The sequence below is a fragment of the Brassica rapa genome, chromosome A06 (genome assembly GCF_000309985.2).
Source record: "Brassica rapa cultivar Chiifu-401-42 chromosome A06, CAAS_Brap_v3.01, whole genome shotgun sequence".
Classification (NCBI taxonomy): Eukaryota; Viridiplantae; Streptophyta; class Magnoliopsida; order Brassicales; family Brassicaceae; genus Brassica; species Brassica rapa.
This window is the reverse complement of record NC_024800.2, coordinates 8,929,982-8,957,648: the sequence shown is the minus strand read 5'-3', so window position 1 is coordinate 8,957,648 and position 27,667 is coordinate 8,929,982. Positions and strand designations below refer to the sequence as shown.

Here is a 27,667-nt window from a genome sequence, read left to right as displayed (position 1 = left end):
CGTAGCAATATTTTTAATTCAAGGCTTGTGTGAATCATCTAAAGATCTTTCTCACTAGTATCATAACTACGCAAAGACGTGTGATATTGAGAGAAAATCATATTCCATATGTCCTAGTAACATGGGCTGTGGAGTCACCCTGAGTTGATATTGTATTCATAAAAAGAGGTCAACTTTGGGAAGCAACATGGGTACTATCGAGGGTGATTGCAGAGATCCAGTGGCGCCTTAGGGCATCTACATCCCAACTCCATTTTTTCCTCTAAAATGGAGTAAAAGTGAATATGGAGTAAGGAATGCTCCAACCCAACTTCATATCTCACTCTATAATGAAATTTACTCCATAAATGGAGTAGTTTATTTTTTGTTTGTTCATCAATCCATAATGGAGTGGGAAATGGAGTAGGATTGGAGCAATTTTACTCCATTTTCACTTTTACTCCATTTTGGAAGAAAAAATGAAGTTTTACATTGGAGATGCTCTTAGTAAATAGTCGAGATGTAGTTGGACAAATGAGAGAATTATTTAGATTTTGTTCTAAATCTGAAGAAAGACTAGGAAGAGACCAAAAAAATTAGTTTTAGTATTATTCTGAATCCTCCGTCTTCGTCGCTATATATTTTTCTGAAGTGAAGGAAGAAAACAGCTCACTCAGAAACACATCTCACCAAACACACACTTACCCTCCACACTCAAGAAAGAAACCAAAAGCCAATGGATTCAGATTTCGGAATCCCAAGAGAGCTCTCTCCTCTTCAGCAACTCCGTTCTCAGTACCACCCCGAGCTTCCTCCTTGTCTCCAGGTTTCTTGTTGTTCCATTCATTGGATCTATTTGAGAAAAGACCTAGCTTTCTTGTTTCTATGGATTTTTTCACTGTATTTAATCCAACAAGTTTCTACTGTTTGCTTTTATTGTGACTTGGCAACTCTCGGTAGAAAAATTTAGCAGATCTAAAGTTTCCAGATTGTAATGTTATCTGATCTGTTTTGTCGTAAGTTTTCAGTCTGGTCTAGATTTGTTCTGTTTTATTCCAATTTGTCAGCTTACATTTGCTATCGCTGAGGTTCTGCTGTCATTTAAGCGGGATACTTACTATTTGAACTTGCAGGGAACTACTGTGCGCGTGGAGTTTGGTGATGGAACCACTGTGGCTGAGGCTTCTGATTCCCATATCGTTGCTCGTGCCTTCCCTCATACCTTAGGCCAGCCTTTGGCTCACTTCCTCAGGGAAGCTGCCAAAGTTTCCGATGCTCACATCATTACTCAGCTTCCTTCTATCAGGTATACAGTATTCCTCTTTGGCTTTAATGTTTACTTCATTAGCAAAGCAAGTTTTTAACTTGATCTGTTTTCTACTGCAGAGTTGGAATCGTGTTTTGTGGAAGGCAAGCTCCTGGTGGACACAATGTAATCTGGGGTCTTTACGAGGCTCTCAAGGTGCACAACGCAAACAGCACATTGCTTGGCTTTTTGGGTATGTTTCCATTCTCTCTGATGATGCTCATTGGTGTGTGAACAATTCATCAAACTTTATACTTTGTGATAACTTATCTTGTTTATTCCTGCTGTAAAATGTTCATAGGTGGCTCGGAAGGTCTGTTTGCTCAAAAGACTCTGGAGATCACTGATGATATACTCCAGACTTACAAAAACCAAGGTACGTTGTTTGCTGAGAACTCATTGTCTTGGTATACTGAGAATCTTGTTCATTACCTTATTCTGATCAATTTGGCAATGAAATGTATGTTTTAAGGTGGCTATGATTTGCTGGGAAGAACCAAGGATCAGATCAGAACCACTGAGCAGGTTAACGCTGCTCTCAAAGCTTGCACAGATTTGAAGCTAGATGGCCTTGTTATCATTGGAGGTATTACCTAGCGTTTTTATTTATACCATTGTCAAAGTTTCGTTGACTAAACCAAGATTTTATGTTGGGGCTGTGAAGGTGTAACATCAAACACAGATGCCGCTCATCTTGCTGAATTTTTCGCTGAAGCAAAATGCTCAACAAAGGTCCTAACTTGTTTCTTTATGAAGCACACTGGTCATTCAGTTTCATTTTTTAAAAAGAAAAACCTTTTGATACTACGAGTCACCCATAAAAATTTCAGGTAGTTGGTGTTCCAGTCACTACAAATGGAGATCTCAAGAATCAGTTTGTGGAGGCAAACGTTGGTTTTGACACCATATGCAAGGTGAACCTGAACTTTAAATCATCTGATTACTTTTGTCTTAGTTATTTTCTTATTTGTAGCTATTGCAGCCAACATGATCCCATTGTCCTTATATTATGTTTGGCTAATGATCTCTTGTTTCATACAGGTGAATTCTCAGCTCATTAGCAATGCCTGCACCGATGCTCTATCTGCAGAGAAGGTAGATGCTATTTCGTGCTGAACTTTCATCTAGTTACAGATTTCTAGTCTAACTGCAGTTTATTTACTTAATATTCTGATGATGTGTGGAATCCGTTACAAAGTGAACAAAGCAAAGTTATGTTCTTTATGATTCTGATATTAAGTTTCACATACTTTTTTTTTTATAATTGGCAGTACTATTATTTTATCCGTCTCATGGGTCGGAAGCACTCTCATGTTGCCCTTGAGTGTACCCTCCAGTCTCATCCAAACATGGTTGGTTATTTTAGATTCGGTTTCTTAACGTAGCTGATTGATCTGTTTGTATTTCTAGGCCCTCATTTGCGTGTGATGCATTGTCTCAGGTGATACTGGGAGAGGAGGTCGCAGCATCTAAGCTCACCATTTTTGACATTTCTAAGCAGATCTGTGATGCAGTTCAAGCAAGAGCAGGACAAGGTCTCATTAACCAAAAACTAATATATATAATGAAGATTATGCAGTCCTGTACTTTACCGTTCACTAACTTTGATTTGCTATACCATTCATTGGCACCAGACAAGAATCATGGAGTCATCCTCATTCCCGAAGGGATCATAGAGAGTATTCCTGAAGTTTACGCTCTGTTGAAGGTAATGATTTGATTGATTATTTATACCTATTTGTTTTCTTTCTAAACTACTCAGATGTTTGCTTTAGTATTATTATATATCTCATGTCTAAGGTGACTTTTTTTGTGATCTGCAGGAAATTCATGGGCTACTTAGGGAGGGTGTAGCTGCTGATAAGATTTCTACTCAGCTCTCACCTTGGTCATCTGCTTTGTTTGAATTCCTTCCTCCATTCATTAAGAAACAGGTTCAAATTCTTGGACATGAGACTTCTCTTTGTTTTACTCCAAATCAAATAAGTATAGAAGCTTACAAGATTTTCATTTTTTGATGTTTCAGCTACTCCTCCATCCTGAGTCTGATGATTCTGCTCAGCTATCCCAAGTAAGAAGAAGAAACAAAACCATGTTTGAGCTAATATGTTACTAAAAAGAGTTGGAATCCTAAATGCTTGTTTTGCTTTTTTTCTCCAGATTGAGACTGAGAAGCTTCTCGCGTATCTGGTGGAGACTGAAATGAACAAGCGCTTGGTATGCTCCATGTTTTCTCACTGACTTGTCTGAATATTCAAGTTGTATGCAGCATCTAGAAACACTTGGATATGATATTAATAAAGCTTTGAAACTTGACAGAAAGAAGGCACATACAAGGGGAAGAAGTTCAATGCTATATGTCACTTCTTTGGTTACCAAGCTCGTGGATCTCTCCCATCGAAGTTCGATTGTGATTATGCATACGTAAGTCACAGTCTCTCTGACCACAATATCTATGCAAGGTAATAGTCTTGGATGACTAACTATTCACACCTATTGAATGGGAAAAAACTGTCAGGTGCTTGGACATATATGTTACCACATCCTAGCAGCTGGTTTGAATGGTTACATGGCAACAGTGAGCAACCTAAAAAGTCCTGTAAACAAGTGGAAATGTGGTGCTGCACCTATTACAGTTGAGTTTTGTCTTCTTCTTCTTTCAAGTTAAAGGTGGTGTGAATACAACTTGTTTCTTTACTGATCTCACACCTTTGTGTAGGCGATGATGACGGTGAAGAACTGGTCCCAAAATGCTAGTTCTACTTCAACTTCAATTGGTAGACCTGCAATTCACCCGGCAATGGTGGATCTGAAAGGCAAAGCATACGAGTAAGTAGACATGGAGACAGTTGCTTACCAACGTTGTTGCTTCAAGTGTTTCTCTGTTGTTAATTTATTATATGTAAATGATTTTTTTGGCAGGCTGTTGAGACAGAACGCAGATAAATTCTTGATGGAAGATCTGTACAGAAACCCAGGACCGCTTCAGTACGATGGTCCAGGTGCAGATGCTAAAGCAGTGAGTCTCTGCGTTGAAGATCAAGACTACATGGGACGTATCAAGAAGCTCCAGGAATATCTAGACCAGGTGAGGACAATAGTGAAGCCAGGATGTTCACAAGACGTACTGAAAGCAGCACTGAGCGTGATGGCTTCAGTGACTGATGTGCTTACTACCATTTCTTCATCTTCAAATGGTGGTCAACAGTTCGCTTAAAAAGCAAAAGCTCTCTTTATTAAGCGTCCATGAAACTTTGTTTAAACCCTTTCAACCATTCCACATTTCATGTTCTCTTTTTTTTTTTTAATTCCTTTGCGATGTGTAACTTTTGCTGTTGTTGTTGCTGTTGTTGAGTTTCGAAACGAGAGATTAATAAACAAGTTTGGGATTCACAATATCTTCTTTTTTTTTGTCAACTGGATTCATAGTGTCCAGCTACATGTATTTCGACTTGCACTACTTAATTCTCCAAATCTACAATTTGTTCATATGTTCAGCAAAAACATATATATATATATACATACTAGATGTTAGACGTGATTAGAGATTTTGACTTTGTTTTGCAATGACATTTGTTTTTAGATTTAAAAGGTTGGTTACATATTATTTGCGAACCATTGTTTCTATGCAATTTTTAGTTGTATATGATGTTCGGATATTGAGCGTGTCAAAATCGTCATGGTTAATTAAATTGCATAATAACTGAAAATCGTTACGGATGTCAAAAAAAAAAAAAAAACTGAAAATCGTTACGATTAACAAAATTGCATAGTAACTAATTCTTTGAATGAAATAATGTTTTATTTTTATTTCAGCGGCATATTTATTTTATTTTGTTTGATTTGTTTTAGGTTATTCACTATCATATTTGTTTTTATTTAATTATCCTTTGCGGGTTGTTGTGTATTGTACAGTTTGTCTATCATATTAGTTTTTATGTATTAAACTTTAGGCTTCGAATGGTGACCATCATCCCGCCCCGCTTCGCATTTTACAGTAACAAAAATCTCTACATATACTATATATCTATATACATTTTTATAACTATTAAAACTGCACCGCAGTTGAACCGCTTGCCCCGCACCGCTCAAACCGCAGTCAACATTCGGAGCCTAGTTATTTTTTCCATCATTTTACAGCTTAATCTTGTTGAGAAATGAGGAAAATGTTGCCAGATTGATTATTATTTATTTTGATTGTTTTGGTTTTGATGAAACATGAAAAACAATTACATAATTTTTTTAAAGGTTATATTACATATTTTCATTAAATTAAACAATCGATATCAAAATTTTGATTGAATTGAATATAAAATATCAATTAGAGAATATGAGTTGTTAAAATTCTACAATATATTAATTGAGAAGTCACTTAATTGACTTTTGCTTAGGTGTCATTCATAGGTGAAATTTAGAATTATTGATTGTTGGTATTTGAAATTTTCATTTATTTAATTAAAGTTTTAAAAAAGAAACTAATCCTAGATTACCATACAAATAATTAAACAATTTAAAGTTAGAAGAATTAACATAATTTGTTTATAGAAACAATTAAATATCATAGATTACATTATAGAAATTTAAAATATACATATAAATACATATGGTATGATAGAAATAATTATATAAACGATTTTAACATATTTATATTAATAGTGGATACAATAAATTATAGATTACATAAAACTAATTAACCTAAACCTAATAATATTTTTTTATACTCACTATATATATTAAATGTGTCCAATTATTGTAAAACAGTCAAATATACAATTTTAAAAACATTCAGTCATTTTTCAGCAACAAATGTTAATTGTGTAGTTGAGTTATTACTTTTAGAAATGATTAAAATATTGGTATATTTAAAATCAGAAAAATATATGGTAAGTATTTTAAAATAATATTAATAAATGAAAATAATTATTATAATATAAAACTGAAATATTGGAACATTATACTAATATGAGACTAAGGTTAATATACTCTATTAATATAATTCTTACAGCTTTGATTATAATAAAATTATATTGTAAATACTTTAAGATAATATTAATCAATGAAAAAGTTTATTATAATATATAAATTTAAAATGAGAAACAATATATTAATATGAGACTAGATTTACTCTATTGATATATATTATAATAAAATAACAGTCTTATTTTGTAATAGGAAAAAATGAAGGATACATATATAAAACATCAGCGAAGAATAATAAAAACTTATTTGTTGTATTCTTGGTTGCATTCTTTGTTATTTTATATTTTTACGTACTTAATGTTTTATATGTTTGCCGAAATACATGTGTTTTACGTAGTGTTGTAACTGTTAGTTAACTATTTGTAACTATTTTACTTTTAAATAAAATAATGTGGTAGAAAAATAATGCAAAAATAGAATGTGTTATAAAATAACTTCTTGTTTATTAATCTTTGTTTCTTTTATTAATAAAAAATTATGTCATAAAAAAACTTTTAAAAATTTATAATAAAATTTATAGAAATTAACACTATATCTCAATAATCTTCTCAGATTATACAATATCAAGACTTTGATTTTCAAACTATTTAAAACAAAAAGATTATTTTTAATAGTTATGGTTATTATTAAAAATTATAAAATTATAAACATAATATATAATTTTCATAAATATTTATACCCGCGAAATCGCGGACAACTACCTAGTCTGCATTATAATGCGGCACTTTAATCGTTCCTTAGCGTGTCACGTCAGCGTTTTGTGGGTTCCATTTTTAAAAACTGTGAAAAGTGTCAAATTCATGACTCGAACCGAGTTATTGAGATATTAATACCAACATTTATACCATTAAACTAAAAGATACTTTGTACATTGATGACCAAAACTAATATATATTTATGAAGGTCGGAAGCCCTTGCTTTCTTCGGCTTCCTCTGAGGATCGGGCCTACAAGTGTATTATGGGTTTCATTTTTAAATGAGTTTCATCATGTTATATGAAAAAAAACTCAAGTATGCAACAATTATGTTTTCCCATATTGTAAATTGTTGTCGTTTAACATGAGTTATGGTTCTTTTCATCATTGTCTCAGATAAATCTGAGTTACAGAGTTGCGCCGTGTGTCTGTTCGTAATCTATTCATCTCCCCATTTTAAATCGCTGGATCATAAATGTTCCTGATTTGTAGCCCCTCTGTAAACCATATATATATAATTCTCATCTTTAATGAACCTAATTTGCATCTCCACAAAACTCATTGATTCCTCTTAGCTTTAACCAGCTTCTAGAAATGTCTCTCTATCTGCCTATCCAGTTCCTAAAAACCGGCATCCGTCACTCAATCTTCGAGTCTCTCCGTCTTGGTCGTAGTAGTCAGAGCATAGCTTCTGGCCTCCTCCGCTTCTGGGATTCCCTGAACTTCAAGAAAGACAGTGAGTTTATCGGAATCACGGTTCTCTTTCTTGATGAAAAGGTAAGTTAATCTTCGATCTATCACACTTATTTAACATAATTATTTTTAATTGATTTTTTTATTCTTTGTTGAATAATATTATTTTCAGATTTTGTGATTCATGGGTTTATTCCCGCCAGACGTGCTAATCATTACATGTCATCTTTGAAAGCCGGTTCCATTGTGAAAGTCGATCGTTTTGAGGTTACTAGGTGCTCAAGCATGCACAAGATAACTGATCATACATTCCTCACTCATTTCATCTCAGCAACTATTATTGATGAGCCATCATGTGTGCTCCTGAGATCAATCTCCAGTCATGATTAGACTGTTCAACAATCTTCAAGTGAATGCGAACACAAACCTATAACTTCCATGTATATTATCATATTGCATATGAGTTTATATTATGTTTCGATATCATAACTGATATTTAAACTCGCATATGTGGTTGGAAAAATCCGTTTTGTTCAGAGCTCTGACCTAACCAAAGAAACAACTCGAGTCGTTATCCAGCTCCTCATTGATCCGTAAAAAACAATCAATACACAATTCCCTTTATATTACTGTCTATATCATGTTAGCATCAATAATCAAAAATATTTTCTAACCAAGACATAACCAAGACAGGTGGTCGTCTATTTATCTCCTTTACTTATCAAACTAATTTTACACAAACTTTTATTTTAAAGCTTAAAAGAAACCACAACAACTCAAACAATCAAAACACCAAAAACTAGAATCCCAAAAACAAATCATTAATGATCACCTTTTTTTTTGTCTAATCTTACAAATAAACTTCAAAACAAATATACCAAACAAATCACCTCAACTAAAACTCAACAACATATACATCGAGCAGCTAAACAATACAAAATACACAACCAACTATTTAACAATTTACAAACTTACGTTCGCAAATGCTTACGAAAAAGACGAAGAAGACAACTAAGATCAGTAAAATTACCTTAAAAAAAGCAGAGTAAGTTACGAAATCTGATAAATATAACTTACAATGATTTGTGTTTACATATTACCCATCAAATAAAGAGATACAAACACATCCACACCATGAGATACAAGAGACAATCTCGACAGACACAGAAGTGGCAACAACATCTCCACCTGCTCACTCCTCTTATCTTATGAAAATAACTTACATGTCCAATGTCAACAGGCCAATGCTATTGTTTTCTTATAAGAAATACATAAATTTGTTAAAACCCATTAAATCCCAAATACTCAGAATTGTCACTCGTTTTATAGTTATTTCTACAAAGTCTTTATGTATTTGTTTTAAAGGTCCGGTGAAAGCAACAAATTTAAAAATAAAAAAACATATAACAAACATAATATGGATAATAAAAATTATTACTTAATACATACAACTTACACAACTAAATTGGAGAAAAAATATCCAAAAATAAAAGGTACGCTCAACAACCTTAATATAATTTATGTACTCTCAACAATACAAGAGACAAATTAAAAAGACAAACAAACAATAAGTCTTAGTGACATATCAAGAAACACCACGAACTATATCAATCACATTACTAACACAGTTTAGTCATTCCTAAGTGGAGAACAATGCATACACAGTTCATCATCACAATTCTAACCCTATAACAATTAAAAAACTTGTAAAACAATGATCAACCCAAAACACAAAATTCACAACTACAATAACCCTAACAAATATTGAGATGAAAAAAAAACTTTGTCCGCATTTCCGCGCTTGCGCGGGGGCAATGCCCCTAGTATATATAATAAATTTGATATAAATAAGAAGAAGATGGAAATGTAGGAATAATTTATTAATTAAAGAAACAATAATGATGTGTTAAATTTATAAAATAAGTGATGATGTGTTAAATTTATAAAATATATTTCCTACTATATATTAATTGAGAAGTCACTTTAGTGATTTTTCCTTACGTACCGATCATAGGTGAACTCTTACAAAATTGTTATAATTTGATTGGTCAATAATTTTTAATTTTTATTTATTTAATTAGATCTAAAAAGAAAAGGTAAGTCTATAACCAATTAATATCACTTGCCAAATAATTTACATAATAACAAGTTTAAGATCCACGCAATTGCGCAGGATGAATGTTATATATAAAATTAATTTTTATTTATTATTATTTATTTGTATTCATTTATGTATTATGTATATAATTAAATTAGAGTAAAGACATAAATCAAAACAATATATCTTGTTTATTTACGATACTATTTTGGTAAATTAATCAAAACAATCAGTTTATTTATTTTATATGGTATATAACTAAATTTCAATGACATGGACATCGATATATAGTATATTTTAATATAAATATGATAACACAAAATTTTTAATGTACAATTTTTTAATGCAAATTTCAAAATTAAAATATTAAGGTTTCATGACCTTTTCAATACAAATTGAGAAATTATCATATTTAAGTATTTTCCTATGTTACATAGTTTAATTTTAAACTATATTAATATATATTATGAATGTCTAGTAAATGAGACTTCATATTCATACGATTTATGGTCATTTTTATCTTATTATTACCAAAAACAAATTAAACCATTGATCACAAAATTTTAGTGTGACACATTTAACATTTTTAGTAATTTATAATCGTTTTAAAAATTCAAAATATAACATATAAGAAAAAAAAAATTTATTATATGATTAATGTGGTTGTTTAATATCTTTTAATGATATAAAATTAAACATAAAAGAGCTAAGATACAAAAATTATTATCAAATATTTATTATTCATAATCATTAATTGTCATATATACGTTAATCATATTAGGTAATTTCGTAGCTTTTATTTAAAGAAAGTGCGAGAATATTTTTATGTACAGTTTTTATCAATTTAATAGTTAGTTTAATAAAGAGTATATTATAAGTTATGATGGACGAACCAATTTCTCTAAGAATTCTGAATTTCATTCTCAATGTGGCACGTGGCTATAAAACAATGATGTAATGTTTCTTAATTAATATTTAAGAGATAATACAAATAATGATTTATGGTAACTAATTGTTGAAATTATAGAAAGAGAAATAAATTGATCATTTTTTATATTTTAAAAATACATAAAATAATAACGACAAACCGTTTAGATAAATTAATATAATGATATTATATTCTTATTTAAAAGCACTATATTTTACATAATTATCATAATAAATATTAACATCTCGCAAAGTTCATATTATATGTTTTGATTGGTCGATAATTTTTAATTTTTATTTATTTTAATTAGATCTAAAAAGAAAAGATAATTTTATAACCAATTAATATTACTTGTCAAATAATTTACATAATAATATTACAATTAATGATTTATGGTAACTAATTGTTGAAATTATATAAAGATAAATAAATTGATCATTTTTTTATATTTAAAATAATAAACGACAACCGTTTATATAAATCAATATAATGATTTTAAATTCTTATTTAAAAGCATTATATTTTATATAAATTTTCATAATCCTAATCCTACTATATATTAATTGAGAAGTCACTTTAGTGATTTTTGCTTACGTGTTGATCATAAGTGAACTCTTACACTGTTATAATTTGATTGGTCAACGATTTTTAATTTTTATTTATTTTAATTAGATCTAAAAAGAAAAGGTAAGTCTATAACCGATTAATATCACTTACCAAATAATTCACATAATAATATTGCAAATAATGATTTATGGTAACTAATTATTGAAATTATAGAAATAGAAAATAAATTGATCATTTTTATATTTAAAAAATTCATAAAATATTAACGACAAAACGTTTACATAAATCAATATAATGATAATATATTCTTATTTAAAAGCATTATATTTTATATAAATTATCATAATAACTATTAACATCTCCTAAAATTCATATTATATGTTTTGATTGGTCGATGATTTTTAATTTTTATTTATTTAATTAGATATAAAAAGAAAAGATAATTCTATAACCAATTAATATCACTTGCCAAAAAATTTACTTAATAATATTACAAATAATAATTTATGGTAACTAATTGTTGAATTATAGAAAGCGAAATAAATTGATTATTTTTTATATTTTAAAAATACATAAAATAATAAACGACAAACCGTTTATATAAATAAATATAATGATTTTATATTTTTATTTAAAAGCATTATATTTTATATAAATTATCATAACAACTATTAACATCTCCTAAAGTTCATATTATATGCTTTATAAATCATCTATTAAAAACATTTATCAAATTATTTATCTTGGCTTATTGTATATTTTAAATTATTATAAGAGCTTGTAAGTAAACTATAGGAACTTAAAATCAAAGCTATATATCATATTATATATTAATTGAGAAGTCATTTAAATGATTTTTGGTTATGTATCGATCATTTATGAAATCTTAAAAAACGGTTATAAATTGATTGTCAATAATTTATAATTTATATTTATTTTAATTAGATTTTAAAAAAAAGTCTTTATATCACTTGCCAAACCATCTACATAATATTACAAATAATTATTTATGGTAACTAACTGTTGAAACTGTAGAAAGAGTAATAATGTTTGATCAATTTTTATATATTTATGAACTACATAAAATAGTAAACAAAAAAGTTTATTAAAATCGATATAATGATTTTATATTCTTATATAAAGCCTTATATTTTTATATGGCCTTATATTTGTATATAAAATATCAACTATTAATATTTAATAAAATTCATATATGCTTTACAAATCATTTATAAAAATTATAAATACATTTATAAAACTATTTATCTTGGCTTATCATATGTTTTAAATTATCATGATAAGAGGTTTTAATTTATTTATACAAGCTTATAAATTAATTTATAAAATCTATTTTTAAATTTTATTTTATATTAAATGATAAATCACTTAATTAATTTTTTCTTAGGTGTCGATCATATATAGAGTTTGAGAAAAAGTTTTATAATTTAATTTTAATGGATTTTCAATTTTTTATTTATTTTATGAGTACAAAAATTAGTTCTAGAAATATATTTATCAGTATCCAAGCGACCAAAATATATTGCACAAAATAATTTATGGTAATAAAATATGTGCTTTATATAATATATATAATGCTTCCTATAATCATTTTTAGCAATCAAACTATATAAAATATTTCAAGTTTCAGTATTGTATACCTTCAAAAATTAAATAATTTTATTAAAAACTGAATCCTAATTATTATACATAACTAATGTTAGTACAAGTATCAATATAAAATATATCAAAAAACATTTTAAAATAGTTATATTTATCTTTTTAAACAATTATTATTAGAAAAATATTTAACAAAAACACATATTGATAATAATAAATATAATAAATTATAATAAATATATTGTTACAAAACATTCAAACTCGCAAAACCTCGGACATCCACCTAGTACATCTATAATAATAAAGTCAGCTCATGATTTCTCCTCAGCCCTCCACGTCTTCAAGGAGAGGGGTGGCTTTTTTGACACGTGTTGACATGCTATTTGTGTTTCTCCTGCGTTCAGATTCCTTACGCTCACGTGCGTCGCGTTATGTTGCGGTGAAATGCTGTGAGTTAGACTTGGGCTTCGCTTCTTTATTTTTAAATTGAGTCCGCTTCTTGTTTGCGGCCCATTTGGATTAGGAATCTTCTTCTTATTTTTCTTGCGGCTGATTCTTCGCCGAAACCACACGCCGACTAAACACCACACCCTTTTCAAGCCGTAACGTTTCACAGATTCTTTAATCCGTCATTTAATTTGGGTTTTCTCTTCATTAGTCCACAACTCCCATGTTAAGATTTCGATATACCTCTTCGTTTCCACTGTAACCCCCTAAATCTACATCTATAAATATCAGAGCTTCCTAGCATGCAAAGTTCAACTCACGAAAAATCCAAAAGCAAACAATTTCCAAGCAAACGATTCCAATGGCGAATTCATACACTGTCCTCGCCAATTTGAGAGCCGGACGATGCTCTAACACCGCAGAGGTGTGTTTGGTGAGATTCTTGGATGCCAAAAATATCAACAAAGGGGAGCTTTGACGAGTGTTGAGATGTTGCTGATAGATGAGTATGTAAGTATCTTTTTAAAAATTTGCGTTAATTTCGAATTCCTTATATTTTTTCTTTTTCTCCATTTCCCTCTCTTTAGCTTTAAGTTGATAAAAGTTTGGGAATAACTTTGAACTAAGTTAGGAACCTAAATTTTTTTGGGAAAACTGTTTTTTTAGAGCAAAAAAATAGTAACTATGTCCCTTTAGACTAATCTATATTTTATGTCATATTTTCCTATAATACCCTTTAATATTTATGAAAATAATTTTAATAAATAGTTTTACAAACAAAAAAAATTTGGAAAAATAGTAACATTTGTTAAAATACCTATATGAACTTAATGGTATATTTTCCAGTTATAAAAAAGTTATAATTATAAATTTCAGATTATGTTCTAAAAAAAGTAGAAATGACATTCTACGAAGTAGAAAACGAAATCTACTTTTTTCATTGAATCTACAATGTTTAGAATACGTGATCTACGTAAATAGGAGTATTCTACAAATATGTAGAATACACATTCCGCGCTTAACCTACCATTCTAAAATTCTTAGAAATCAAAATCTACACATTAATCTAATTCTAAAACATGTAGAAACCGACTTCTACAGATTTACTATAAATCTAAAACATGTAGAAATCAAATTCTAAACATTACTATAATTCTAAAAAACTATAGAAATTGATTTCTACATATTAGTTGTATTCTACGGATAAGAAATCAGTTCCTAAAAATATGGAAACAAAATATTTGAGAATATTCACTTTTATTTTTTTTTAAAAAATCGATTTTTTTTTAAAAAAAAAAAAAACGAAAAAGAACAAAAAAAAACGACAAAAAATACCTTGGCAACCTTCTTAGCCGTCTTCTATATTCCATTGATTGTTCACAAAATTTTCACAAAATTTTCACATTATTTCTACCGTGATTCATGTCTATGCTTCATGTGGTGTTTGGGAATTGGTTGTATCTTCAGGTTGGAGTTTTAATGTTGATAAAAAGAAAGGGGGAAGGTTACTTGCTTTGGAATTGAAGTCTTCTCTGGAAGAGTTACAGAAAATTGTTATAGAGGATTTTGGTTTTGAAGAAACAGATGCTGATTTGGAGTTGAGTTACCTTCCTATTGGATTGATCAATTCATCAAATTGTCCACCAGTGATCATTGGAAACTCAAGGCAAGTTCAAAATTTTCTAGGGTTTTGTAAGAAGCATCAGTCAACTCAATTGTGTGTCAGCTATAAAGCAAAGCAAGGAAATCCAAATAAGATCGACATTGATCTTAATAAGATGCCAACTGATGCAAGTACTAGTGAAGAGAACAAGCGAAATCCTTGTGACATTGGGACCGCTTCAAATACTGTTAAGGGGCTAAGCATAACGAGAAGAAGAAAGGGAAGATGAAGCAAAGTGAAGTTGATGGAGATGATTATGATGCTGACAAGCATAACGAGAAGAAGAAAGGAAAAATGAAGCAAGACGAGGTTGAAGGAGATGATGATGATGCTGAGAAGATCAATGCTGAAAAAGAAAACAGAGAAAAATTGGCAAAGAGTCAGGTGGTCGAATTGGTTAAGACGGGAGATCTTTTCCTCAACAAAACAGTTTTGAAAGCGAGGTTTGAGTTATGTGCAATGAAGCATAACTTTCACTACACAGTTACCAACTCCAATAAATCAGTTTGGTGTATTAGATGCGCTGATAAGGTGTGCTTTTGGGGTGCTCGAGCTGAGTGTTTGAAGGGCTCCACATATTTTATTATTAAGAAGTATGTCGGTGTACATTCCTGCGCACCTTCAAACAAAACCAGTGCCGGAAGGACAGCTTCAGCGAAAACGATAGGCAATCTGATAATGCATAAATATGAAGGTATCAAGGAAGGGCCTAAAGCGAAAGATATTGTTCAGATTATGCGCAATGATTATGGATGTGAGATCTCTGAATCTTTAGCATGGGATTCCCGTGAATATGCAGTCAACGCTGTTAGAGGTATTCCAGAGGAAAGTTATGGGAAAATACCAAAATATTTGCACATGCTGCGAGAGGCCAATCCGGGTACACATTCCTCTTACAAGACTGACGTCGATGGTAGATTTCGATATCTGTTTATAGCGTTTGGTCAATCGATCAGAGGCTTTAACACAGTCATGAGGCGTGTCATTGTTGTCGATGGAACATTCTTGAAGAGTAAATTCAAAGGGGTGCTACTGGTTGCAACTGCTATAGATGGAAATTCAAATTTATATCCTATTGCATTTGGGATAGTAGACTCTGAGAATGAGCAGTCTTGGGAATGGTTTATGAGAGAATTAAAAGTTGTTGTTGCTGATGATAATGGTTTGGCTTTTATTTCGGATAGACAAGTGTCAATAGCGAAGGCAGTGGAGAAAGTGTATCCCCTAGCGAGACATGGTATCTGTATTCATCATTTGTTGAATAATGTGATATCATATTTCAAGGGGAAGGGATTAGCTGGGTTGATTTCTAAGGCTTCAAAGGCTTATAGAGTGGTTGATTTCAAGAAGACGTTTGCTCATGTTTGCAATATCAGTCCAGCAATTGGAACGTATCTTATGGAAGCAGATGTCAGAAAGTGGGCTAGATGTCAATTTCATGGATACAGGTATGACATTAGGACAAACAATCCTGCAGAGTCGATAAATTCTGCGTTGCGTTCGCCGAGAGAGTTTCCCGTAATTCCTTTGTTGGACAGTATTAGAGAAATGCTGACACGTTGGTTTTTTAAGCGTAAGAAGTTGATTTCAAAGCACACCCACCGTTTGACCATAGATGTGGAGGAAAAGATTGATAGGAGAATTGGAAAGGGGAAAACTTTCGCAGTTTACCCTGTAACCGATAGCCAGCTGCTTGTTAAAGGCGATACAATTGACTGCTTTGTTGATTTGGACAAACGGACTTGTTCTTGTGGGAAGTACGACCTCTCGAAAATCCCTTGTAGACACGCAATAAAAGCTGGTTTCTTTGTTGGTAGAGAACCATATACATTGACTGATTTTTTGTATACCACGGGAGCTTGGAGAGAAGCTTATCAAGAAAGCATAAATCCCATTTCAGTTCCTGAAGATGGTTGGTCTGTCCCACAAGTTGTGGAAAATTCTGAAGTGCTACCGCCTGAGACAAGAAGATCTCTTGGAAGAAATAGAAAACGCAGATATGAAACTGTTGAAGACAAAATCCGATCATCACAAGGATCACAGGGGGTCAGTCTCGTAAGTGCAGTAGATGTGGTCTTGGTGGTCATAATAGAGCAACTTGCAAGATGCCAATATAGTGGATTTGTTTGCTGTGTTCTTCACAATTTAGTGAAATTTTAACAAACTTCTTTTGCTTGATTTCTAGTAACTTTGTTTCTGTTTGTGACAACTTTGTTTCAGTTTTTCAGATTATATTTGCTTGAATATTAGTAACTTTGTTTCAGTTTGGGAGGACTTTGTTTAATCTTCATGCCGTATTAACTTGGTTAGGAGATCTGATTCAATCAATCCCTTAAACAAACTGTGATGTCCACTAAGTGTGGATCGATCGATCTGTATATTGAACGGTCGATCCATTGGTCGATCCTGATCAATATGCAAAACAAACAAAAACACGGACAATCTTTTGATCGACCTGGTATAGTTCTCTCGATCGGCAAAGCTCGATCTCGTCCCGACCGATCGATCGAAAATATGGACCGATCGATCGGCAATATGGATCGATCGGTTGCCCGTTTGGAACGATCGATCCCATACTCTGATACATCTTATTTGAACCGAATTTAACTCAGCAAAATAGAGAGAATATGATAAAAACCTCCATTTATCCTCTCCTACATGACTATACTTAATAGAATGATAACTTACCATAGGTTATATAATTAATCAAAGTTATAATCCAAACTGGACTAATAAAACATGCAAACAATCGATTTATCCTCTCCTGCATCTTCTTAAAATCTGAAGGATGCACAAACACCAAGCAGCGATCAGGGAAATTTTCGCCGTCTAGCTCTATATCTCGGTCATCTAATCGGACCGCTGGCTTCTTCAATGATTTTTGAAGTTCCAATGAATCTGTTGGCTTCTTCAATGATTTAGGAAGTTCCAACCAATCCAATGAATCTTCGACTTTAGCTTGAGAAGGATTCAAACCTTTCACAAATGTGTCTAATGGAAGGTTCTTCATGCAACTTTCCAAAAACTCTTGTGTACCCATACGAAGATCACTAGCTGATGATTGAGTAACATTTGCACGAGGTAAATTGACACACGAATCAGCAGTCTTTAACTCTTGGTTTTTTACAGCCTGTTGACAAACACGTACAATTACAAATTACACATACAAGTTTCATGTTCAAAATAGAGAATAGACATAAACGCCAAGTTTGAAATCCATAATAAACATACAAACTTCCAAATACATATTACATTAAATATAGTGATTACATAAACGACAAGTTTCAAATACATATTACCGCCTCATTCCAAGTTCTAACAACCTAGCTTCAAAGACCTACATTCCATCGCCTAGTTCCAAGCTTTCAACATCTTTTAACTCTTTCTCTTAGTAGTTACCTTTTTCTTTGTTGGAGCAGTGCCTTTTTTGCTGGTGCTAGGACCACTGTTGATTTTGGTCAAGCTAGGACCGCTTGCTTGATCACTCTTTCCCACCAATTCAGTCACCACTAAACTTGTCCTGAGCTGTGTAACCTCAGCCTCAATTTTCCCCAATCTGTCGGTTACAACGGTCTCAAATTGCTCAGTTCTCTCTGAAGCTGTCCTGAGTTGTGTAACCTCAGTCTCAATCTTACCCAACCTGTCCGAGAACTGCTGACAGAATTTCTCCCCAAAAGCAGTAAAAGAAGCTTGTACCAGATCCTCCAAGAAATTTTTCATATCTGTGTCAATATTTCCTTTTGATGAAGCAGCTAGGTGGCACAAAACATTCTTTTTCCTTGACTCTGCTCCTCGGTCTGCATGCTTTCTCTTGTTTCTTCCCGAAACATCAGCTGTGCCATCAACATTCCCTGCAACATGACTATTTTCACCTCTCTCAGTATCAGCTGTTTGATCCTCTCCTTTCTCTTCGCCAGATTCCTCAAATTCAGAGTTCGTAGCTTCTTTTACTCCCCAAACATGATTGTTCCAATCATGTTTACTATTGATCATATCTAAAATACGATCTACTCTTTCATCTTTCTTCTCATCCTTCTGTACAAAATCAGTTGCCAAAAGGACCACTCCATCTATGTGGGATTCCATGAATGAATGCAAAATCCCCTACATCAATCAAATCATTAGTAAAGTGAACAAGAGAATAAATACTTTAATTTGAAAATAAATTTGCATACGTTTTCTGGGAATAAGTTCTCAACGCCAATGATATCTTCATAAGAACATTTTGCACATCCTCTCCAATTACCACACAGTGGACCTGTAAAATTTTTACTGACTTTTGTGCCACAAATCTCTCCTAAAGCAGGAACAGCTTCCATTATCCAAATTTGGAAACCAAACAAGAATCCTTCCATCAGATACCCCTCTTTCTGCTCTAATTTATGCCTTGTTTTATCAATTTGCTTCAGAAGGAAATCAAACGAATACAGACCCCATGGGTAATTCCGAAGCTTCTCCAAATCCATCGCCAACTTCATGTACAGATGCGGGATATTCACCTTCTCATCCTTTCCCATCACCACACCCATAATAACGCAAAGATATATCAGTCTCACCCTATCAACCCAAGTCCAGGTATTGCTCTCTTCCAAATGCTTCTTTTTTATGATCTGCAAATTTATTTTTCCATTCGTCTTTATCTGCTTGCTCCAAAAACCATTATCGTCTTTCCATGTCACTAGCCCACTGTTATTCTCTCGCTTCACTTTCAGACCAGTGACAGCATGATACTCTTGCAATCCAAAACGCAGAGGTCTCCTAGCGAAAGTGAACCACTTCTCATGTCTCTTGCTTGTCATCAACTCCTTACACAAGAAAGAGTGTACCAACCTCGCCGAAAACTTCAGATCATTCTTCTGGATAACCATAATCTGTGAAAAAATGGGATCTTTCATAACTTCATCGAATTCTGGTTCCATTTTTTCTTTTAGCAACTCGAGAAGTTTTAGTCGGCAGCTGTTATTAATCTTCTTAACCTGAGGTTCCAATCCCTCACCGTATAAACGATTAGGCAACTCCAACTCCATACCTGAAATTTGAAAACAATACAACATATATCTATTAATAACAAAAACCTAAAATCCCTAAATCTATCCCAAAAATATGATTTAAACCATGATTGTGTACAAAATCTTCTCTAATCATCACCTTAACACATGATTGAAGTCTAAATATCTTAACTAACTCAAAAAATTTACCTTTTACCTTTCTATTTTCAAACTCTAAAAAGAAGTGGAGATAGAGTTTCATACCTTTGCAGAACGAACTAAAGAGTGATAGATTCGTAAAAAGCTCACGAAATCGTATGAGTTAGGCCAAATAATCGTCCAAATCAGAGAATTGAGTGAGTTAGGGTTAATGAACTTTGGGTGAGAATTTGATTTTCTCTCCCTTTGTTCGTGAATGGGAAATTAAGGGTTTTGTCCCAGAGAAATCGAGCTTAAAAAGTTGAAATCATGCTTGGTCGGTTCAAATCAAGTGGGAATCAACCCGGATATAATCATACAAAACCAAAAAAATCGATTTGGGATTCTTTCCTGGGCACGGGATCGATCGATCTATTCTTAGTGGATCGGTCGATCTGTACGGAATCGACCTTCGCCGATCGAGTGAAATGGACCAGGTCGATCAGTATATATTTCGCGTTTTTTTTTGTTCTGAATAATTATCGGGATCGATCGATCCACTGTAACTTGTAAATCTGGATCGATCGATCCCGATTGTCGAACTCATTATTTATCTTTTTTAAAAAATTACAATTTTAAGGGCATTACTGCCATTTTCGAAAAAATTAGTCTAATAGGACATAAAGTAGTACAGATTAGTATAAAGGGACATAGTTTCCTTTTTTTTGCTCTAAAAAAACAGATTTCCCAAATTTTTTTTAAAAAAAATTGTGGGTTCTTCGGCTCAATTACTTGCAAGTAGAACAAATAATTTGCGGGTTCTTAGGATCAAAGCTTCTTCAAACCAAATACTTTCCAAAATTATATTACAAAGCAATTAATTATTAAAACGTACTCATCAAAATGCATTTAACCACAGATTTCTCATAATCAAAACAATAACTCCAAAAATATTCCTCAAATCAAATCACGTTACAATTTTTTTTAATCAAAACACTCATACACAATAACTCCACAATATCAAAACCCTAGCCTACTTTACCTATAAAACATAAGTCACGGCAGCCACTAATAAAAAGAAAAGAAAAACACACTGAAAATTTCCAATGGCAAGAGATAGACCTCTCTTAATGCTTGAACTATTGCCAATATTTCATCCAAACAGAAATAATGCTTGAACCATTGTCATCTCTACACAGGTACCAGAAACTGATGGACATCTACCTTTCTGCCAGTAACTTTATGGTATAATAAAGTCGTAACCATCTCTTCTTTGACTGTCATTATGCCTGGAGTATTTGGGGAACCTTAGCCTCGCGATGTGGATTTCAGCCAGAAAGGTCGTGGGATTGTGTATTGGGACAACTTCAGGCGCAGAGCAGAAATTCGTTGACGGGAACTCTGCTTCGTCTCTGCTGGCAGGCTTGCATCTACTGGACTTGGACAGAGAGAAACGGCCGTTTGCATCGACAGACTTTCCGGACACCAGAAAGTGTCTCGCGGACCTTAGTGAGGCAGATCACAGATAGGATCTCTTCTCTAAGAGATTCAAACCCTGCAGTAGCTTCTTCTCTCATGCAGCAATGGCTGGCGTAGTCGTTTCCTCCTCCACCCCTACGTTCCTCTGCATCGTGATCATTGCTCCAGAAACCGTTCAATCTCTAGTTTAATGGGTTTTTTTAAAAAAAAAAAAGGCTCTTGGTCCTTTATTGTGTGTCTAACTAACTGGTCTTCTGGGCTCTAAAACACTAGCTTATGGCTTGTATTTTTTTATTTCTCCTGCATTTTAATATGAAAGCTATGTTCAAAAAAAAAAAAAATAATAATAATAATGCTCCAAGTTACCGGCAAAAAGGCAGAGGTCCATTATTTTCCGCTACCTGTGTAACAATGACAATGATCGAACGGTTAGGGGATGGAGATTAATGTTTTTAAAGACCAGAGGGCTGTTGGCAGCTCGGGCAAGACGGGGGAATGCTGACAGGACGTTGCAGACTGCATCGATTGAGTATTTTGCTAGACGGATAATTTTCTAGTTGTGACACTTCATGAAGGCATGGGTCCGCCCCTGGTTGTAACTTGTAAGTGAATTGCATTTTTCTACGTAGAGCTTATATTGTCATAATGATCATCAATTCTTCTTGTTCTTAATTATGCTCTAGGTTGATGGATGTGAAGCAAGGATTGAAAGAACGAAGAAGGCAAAACTGTACTCTACCTTGCTTCCGAGTACGTTTATACTGACCTCAAGAAATTCATCAGAAGCTATATATATAGGACACAACATTCCCCAGGACACTGTCAAGGTTTAGAGATTTTGTCTCTTATTTTTTCTTTCTTAACTCTCACTCAAATTAACCACACATGTTGTACTGCGGATTTGGATAGGTGCTGACCACCACGGATTTCAAACCTACCACTTAGATTTATCCATCTGTTTGGCTAGGTGGCCTGTGTTACGAGTAGATGTAAAAACAATGATTGTTATTGAGAGAAATACTGATTTTACAAGATAAACCTAATCACAAATCCCGCTCTTATTCACTCAAATTCTCGATGCCCCCTCTCTTTAGCAAACAACAGCTTAGAAAGAGTAAGCAGCAAGTGAAAATGTTATGTGCTCACGTGAATGCCACTGCCACCTCATCCCCTCATACGTATCAGCTTGCTTATCGCCAGTAGGCCCCAAGAGATCAGTCGGATGCTCCGGGTTATTATCGCCAGTAGGCCCCAAGAGATCAGTCGGATGCTCCGGGTTATCAGGGAAAAAAGATCTCACTCAGTAAGCTATAAGATGTATTATTTTGAAATTTTGATTGCAGAGCTTGATGTACCAACTATGCAAAAGCATGGCTTTGTGCCATGGCCATGGAGTCTTGACACGGGTATTAACATTTCATTCTTGCCTTCCAAGAAACCCCATTTGGAAACAGACCGTTGATATCTAGTTTTCATTTCAGGGATCTTAAGCCTCAGAATCTCTTGATGGACCGAAACACAATGACGCTCAAAATAGCTGATCCTTGGATTAGCCAGAGCCTTCACCCTCCCTATGAAAAAGTACTACACATGAGGTATTATTAATTTATATGCTATTTTGAAATTTTCTAGAGTTCAAGTCCTGTGCATCCTATCTTTTGTTTGTCTGGAGTTTTAAATTCCTAGTTTTTTTTTACTCTCCCTTGATTTCCATTGCAACAGATACTAACTCTATTCTATAGAGCTCCTGAAGTCCTTCTTGGAGCAACCCATTACTCATCTGCTGTTGATATTTGGTCTGTTGGCTGCATTTTTGGTACAACTACTTCCTCTCTCTCTCTCTCTCTCTTTTAGCTTCATTCATTTCACTTGATCTCTTATCAGTAAGTCCCTAAACACACACCTGTTAGAGACCTTGATCGATTAATTGAGTCAGTCAGTGTGAAAAGTAATATTTCGTTTTATTTGTGTGTTCTCAACAGAAAATGCTGATGTACGAGCCAGCTAAACATATCTCAGCAAAGAAGGCTATGGAGGAGCATCCTTACTTCGATGATCTTCCTCACAAGTCCTCTCTTTGAAGTTTTCTTTATGAACTCTCAGTAGTATAATTTGTTATTGCTTGTCTCAAGCATTTATCTTGCTAACTTATGATGATAAAATCTTTAAAAATTTCCCTTTTTATTGGCTCTCTATTCCTAGTTGTTTTTTACCTCCAACTTCTTTAATATAGAAAGAATATATCAATTGCTATAACTTTTCAAACAAGTAAAGATTTGCAAATGTTGCTCGTATGCGTGTATGTGTATGTGTGTGTGTTAGTTCAGGAAACAAGCCACATAAAGAAGGTTGGCCAGAGGGTGAGAGAAACCGAAGCCAAAGCGTAAGACCAGAAGAGAATCACAGAGCATTCACATTCTCCTGACCCAAATAGTTGAGTTATTGTACCTGCGAGAAAAGGTGAAGTCTATGAGAAAGACCGTGTGATGTGTGTTCTTGTAGTATTTTTCTGACTCTGGAAGAACGAACGAACCAAGATTCATAGCCGGTGGAACAACATACTGAAGCAGAAGAACAAACTGGTAGAGCGGTTCTGATGTAATCAAGCCCAAGTAATGAGCTCCTTGCACTATCAAAACACCTATTATTGGCAGCAACACGTAACGCACAACCACCACGCCTAATATGACTGACTTGTGCATTCCTGATCCCCTCAGACCTGTGATCATTGAACCAGAGAGATGGATTTTGTCTCTTGCGAGTAAGAAGAATGTTTACTTGCAGCTTTTGTTGTTGTTTACCTTTGAGAAGGTTTCCTCCTATAATCAAAGTCAGAAGAGGAATAGTCCCTTCCCTTCAAGAAATGGATTAAGCTACTCAGGTTAGACATTTTCTACATCATTAAAAAAGTGAGAGTTTGTGGTTATGGAATACCCTAATAGAGATACTGAGTCTTCAATCACTCTGAGTGGAGCTGTGTTGCCGATTAGTAGCTTCCTTAGTGTAGGAATAAGCCCAATCCCAAGCGCGATAAGCTGCAAATGAAAGTTGCTTATTCAATATTTGAACATACAGACAGAAGCTAGCACTCTTTCCAGGAACAAACCGCTGCAATAGTGGAAGGAGCAAAGATCGTTCCTAGATTGATATTCTCTGTTGCAGAACATACTCTTTGCTTGATCTTGCTCCATGTTCCAAACTGTCACATGCACAAAACCATAAGTTACATGCATAAACATGCTTACAAGAATATCAAAAGATGTAACTGAGTAAGAGACCTGCTCCTCAACTTGAACCACTTTGGTAGGAATCAATGGCACTGTAGAGGAGGTACCGATGATTATAGGAGTTTCTCTAGCTAGCACTCTCATAAGATTGTATACATAAGTCCATATGCAAATGGATCCAATCTAATATTTACATTAGCGCACAAACGTTTTTGACTTGTAATTAGCATTATAACACAACCTTTAGAAGAAGAATATTAATTAAGAAAAGGTTACATACCGCCATTGAGAGGGCAACATAACCTAAACCATACTTCTCACAAGTCTCAGGATCTCCAAAAGGGCTTCCCTTCTCATTGCATATAGCTGGGATAATGATGAGTGGCATGTTTCCCAAGTTCCCTGTTGGATTTTGCATTTTCATTACTAAGGAGTCGAAGAATGTGACAAAACATTTTTCATTACCAGCAGCACAGCAACCAACTATGATGCCACGGAGATGTGAAGGAGGTTTAGTGATCTTGATAACAAGCCAACCAAGAAACGAGCCAATGATGAATGTGAGCACAACGTTGAGTGGCATGAACCACCTAACAACAAAAAGATTTTTAGAAAAATCACATTTCATTTCATTTGAAGCAGAGTTTTGGAAAGAGTAACCTACATTTTCACCAAGCTTTCATAAGTAATAGTCTCAGCTAGACTGCTTGCAACGAGTGAAGGACTAAACACATAGAAAACTATCTGTAAAAATAGAAAAAAAACAACTCTGTACGTAAAGTATCACAAATGCATATAGAGAATAATTAATATATATATTTAAAAATCTGACGTTGTTGAGCTGTTTTCTAGCATCTTGATTAAGAATGTTAACACGATCAAGAGCCAAGTAAAAGCCGATTCCTGTTATCACAAGAATCTTTCCGACTGGTATCGACGAGGTTATGAACAGATCCAAAAGCTTCATCCTCGTCTCGTCGCTTGATAATCTAATAAGCAATGAGCAAATTCACATATATCAACCATTCAGATATAAATCACATTACAAACAAACATCACATATTAAGAACAGAGCATCGTAGCTGAGATTTTCTTTTTCTTTTCCAAGAAGATTTTTCATTTCGATAGATCGTTACGTGATGGCTTACCGACGTATTTGAAACACGAAGGATCGAGAGGAACAGAATTTGATCGGCTTCTCGAGCTACGAAACAGAGCACTAGACGTAAGAAAAGCAAGAAGAAGCGAAGAAGGTGATGAGAAACTTGGTGGGAGTGGCTCTCGCTCTCTTGAATCCTAAAATGGCTTACTCTTTGCCTTGCATGGCATCACGATTCTACTTTTAGTAGTTTGTGACAAGTAACAACTCCCCCCCTCCAAAAAAAATAATAAACTCCAATTTGTAATGATTTAGTGTTTATTTAAATCTCGTCAGTCGTCAGTGTTTGCAATGTAAGATTATGAAAATGTTACAAGCGTCATTTATGTTTTTAATGAATAACTTCCGCAATTCTTTATTATGCTGTCTTTTTTCTTATCAAATTGCATTACTTTTAAAAATAAAGGCTATTTATATATAGTTTAAGATGTATTCATGCGAATATGAAGTTCCTCTGTTGCAAAACATGAATATATTTATAACAAAATTTTCCTTGATCAATACCATAAACATTCATACAAATCAAAAGATATATCGATGATGGAACTTTAAAAATTTACAATCTGAACTTTAATGCGATAAAACTTTGTTACGAAGCTTATAAAAAGGAAGAAAAAAAGTTTCTCAGCTACACCATGTTTAGTATAATATGGTGCAAACCATCCAGAGTTTAGAATTGTGTCGAAACCTACACGATGTATATGATAAATACATGCCACATATATGACGTTAATAAAAATATGGTGCCAACATCATAACGAGGTTTAATTGATTTTAGTTAAAATAAATGGGGCCAGCTCGTAATTAAGTAAAGTTAAACTCCAATTAAAAAAACCCGACCCAAACTAAACGAAAAACTCGACCCAGACTTAGCCATTTCCTCCCCCAAATCGATTTCATTTAGAAATTTAGGGTTCACCGTTCAAAACAGAGAGAAAGAGACAGAGAGAAAGAGAGATGGAATTTGGTGGAAGATGGAGAAATAAGGAAAAGAGCAAGGCAAATGAAAGCATGCAAGGGTTCTTACCTCATTGTCGCCTTATTTCTTCAATTACCACATCCGGATTCGATTTCGCCAAAACTGAATCTCTCTCTCTCTCTCTCTCTGTCTCTGCAATCTCTCTTTGTCTCTGACGAATCTCTCACTCTCTTTTCGAAATTCCCATTTTTTTTCTTGTTTGGAACCCTAAATTTCTAAATGAAATCGATTTGAGGGAAATGGTTAAGTCTGGGTCGGGTTTTTCGCTTGGTTCGGGTCGGGTTTTGTTAATTGGAGTTTAACTTTACTTAATTACGAGCTGACCCCAATTATTTTAACTAAAATCAATTAAACCTCGTTATGATGTTGGCACCATATTTGTCTTAACGTCGTATATGTAGCATGTATTTATCATATACATCATGTAGGTTTCGACACAATTCTAAACTTTGGATGGTTTGCACCATATTATACTAAACATGGTGTAGCTGAGAAACTTTTTTCCAAAAAGGAAAGATTTTGAAGTACTTTGATATCATATAACAAGCGAGCGTAGATCATAAATGAATCCCATGTTCTCCAAGTACTTGTCATTCAGAGGCGTAGCATCTCCTCCATAGGTCACAACTGGTACGTTCGTTTTGAAGAACTCTTTATCACAACTAGTACGTTCGTATGTACTTCTGAAGAGATCTTTATAGTTGTTTCAGACACTTTTAACAAA

General features: G+C 33.4%; 4 protein-coding genes and 1 long non-coding RNA gene across 14 annotated transcripts; 2 read left to right on the top strand and 3 right to left on the bottom strand.

The window, feature by feature from the left end:
* The first annotated feature begins 545 nt into the window (after positions 1-545).
* On the top strand, positions 546-4,687 carry LOC103872883 (pyrophosphate--fructose 6-phosphate 1-phosphotransferase subunit alpha 1). Its single transcript, XM_009151326.3, has 18 exons — positions 546-805; positions 1,113-1,285; positions 1,366-1,478; positions 1,587-1,661; positions 1,758-1,871; positions 1,950-2,017; positions 2,116-2,199; positions 2,327-2,380; positions 2,557-2,637; positions 2,727-2,820; positions 2,920-2,993; positions 3,109-3,219; positions 3,312-3,356; positions 3,446-3,502; positions 3,605-3,709; positions 3,804-3,920; positions 4,005-4,114; positions 4,208-4,687. The coding sequence occupies exons 1-18, from the start codon at positions 716-718 to the stop codon at positions 4,500-4,502; spliced, it is 1,860 nt and encodes a 619-aa protein (XP_009149574.1). The 5' UTR covers positions 546-715; the 3' UTR covers positions 4,503-4,687.
* Positions 4,593-10,026, bottom strand: LOC117125817. The gene is made up of 2 exons (XR_004448216.1): positions 8,088-10,026; positions 4,593-8,056 (listed from the first exon to the last, which is right to left on the bottom strand). It is a non-coding gene; the product is annotated as an uncharacterized LOC117125817 (long non-coding RNA).
* Positions 10,027-14,540: 4,514 nt separating this feature from the next.
* On the top strand, positions 14,541-23,836 carry LOC103872881. 7 transcript variants are annotated; one of them, XM_033273934.1, is made up of 3 exons: positions 14,541-22,984; positions 23,060-23,173; positions 23,301-23,782. In XM_033273934.1, the coding sequence occupies exon 1, from the start codon at positions 15,199-15,201 to the stop codon at positions 17,131-17,133; it is 1,935 nt and encodes a 644-aa protein (XP_033129825.1). In that variant the 5' UTR covers positions 14,541-15,198; the 3' UTR covers positions 17,134-22,984; positions 23,060-23,173; positions 23,301-23,782. The 7 variants fall into 7 exon arrangements, with proteins under 7 accessions (XP_033129825.1, XP_033129827.1, XP_033129823.1 ...); XM_033273936.1 differs by having other exon boundaries at positions 14,541-23,173; positions 23,301-23,394; positions 23,561-23,782; XM_033273932.1 differs by having other exon boundaries at positions 14,541-21,298; positions 22,012-23,836.
* On the bottom strand, positions 18,158-20,086 carry LOC117126226. Its single transcript, XM_033273937.1, has 2 exons — positions 19,149-20,086; positions 18,158-19,077 (listed from the first exon to the last, which is right to left on the bottom strand). The coding sequence occupies exons 1-2, from the start codon at positions 20,025-20,027 to the stop codon at positions 18,349-18,351; spliced, it is 1,608 nt and encodes a 535-aa protein (XP_033129828.1). The 5' UTR covers positions 20,028-20,086; the 3' UTR covers positions 18,158-18,348.
* Positions 21,783-27,622, bottom strand: LOC103872880 (protein PIN-LIKES 1). 4 transcript variants are annotated; one of them, XM_033273941.1, is made up of 10 exons: positions 25,638-27,622; positions 25,470-25,549; positions 25,271-25,395; positions 25,086-25,207; positions 24,857-24,988; positions 24,685-24,777; positions 24,513-24,613; positions 24,380-24,432; positions 24,112-24,297; positions 21,783-24,026 (listed from the first exon to the last, which is right to left on the bottom strand). In XM_033273941.1, exons 1-10 carry the CDS (start codon positions 25,770-25,772, stop codon positions 23,902-23,904), a joined length of 1,152 nt encoding a protein of 383 aa, XP_033129832.1. In that variant the 5' UTR covers positions 25,773-27,622; the 3' UTR covers positions 21,783-23,901. The 4 variants fall into 4 exon arrangements, with proteins under 4 accessions (XP_033129832.1, XP_033129830.1, XP_033129831.1 ...); XM_033273939.1 differs by having other exon boundaries at positions 25,086-25,395; XM_033273940.1 differs by having other exon boundaries at positions 21,783-24,432.
* Between the last annotated feature and the right edge of the window lie 45 nt (positions 27,623-27,667).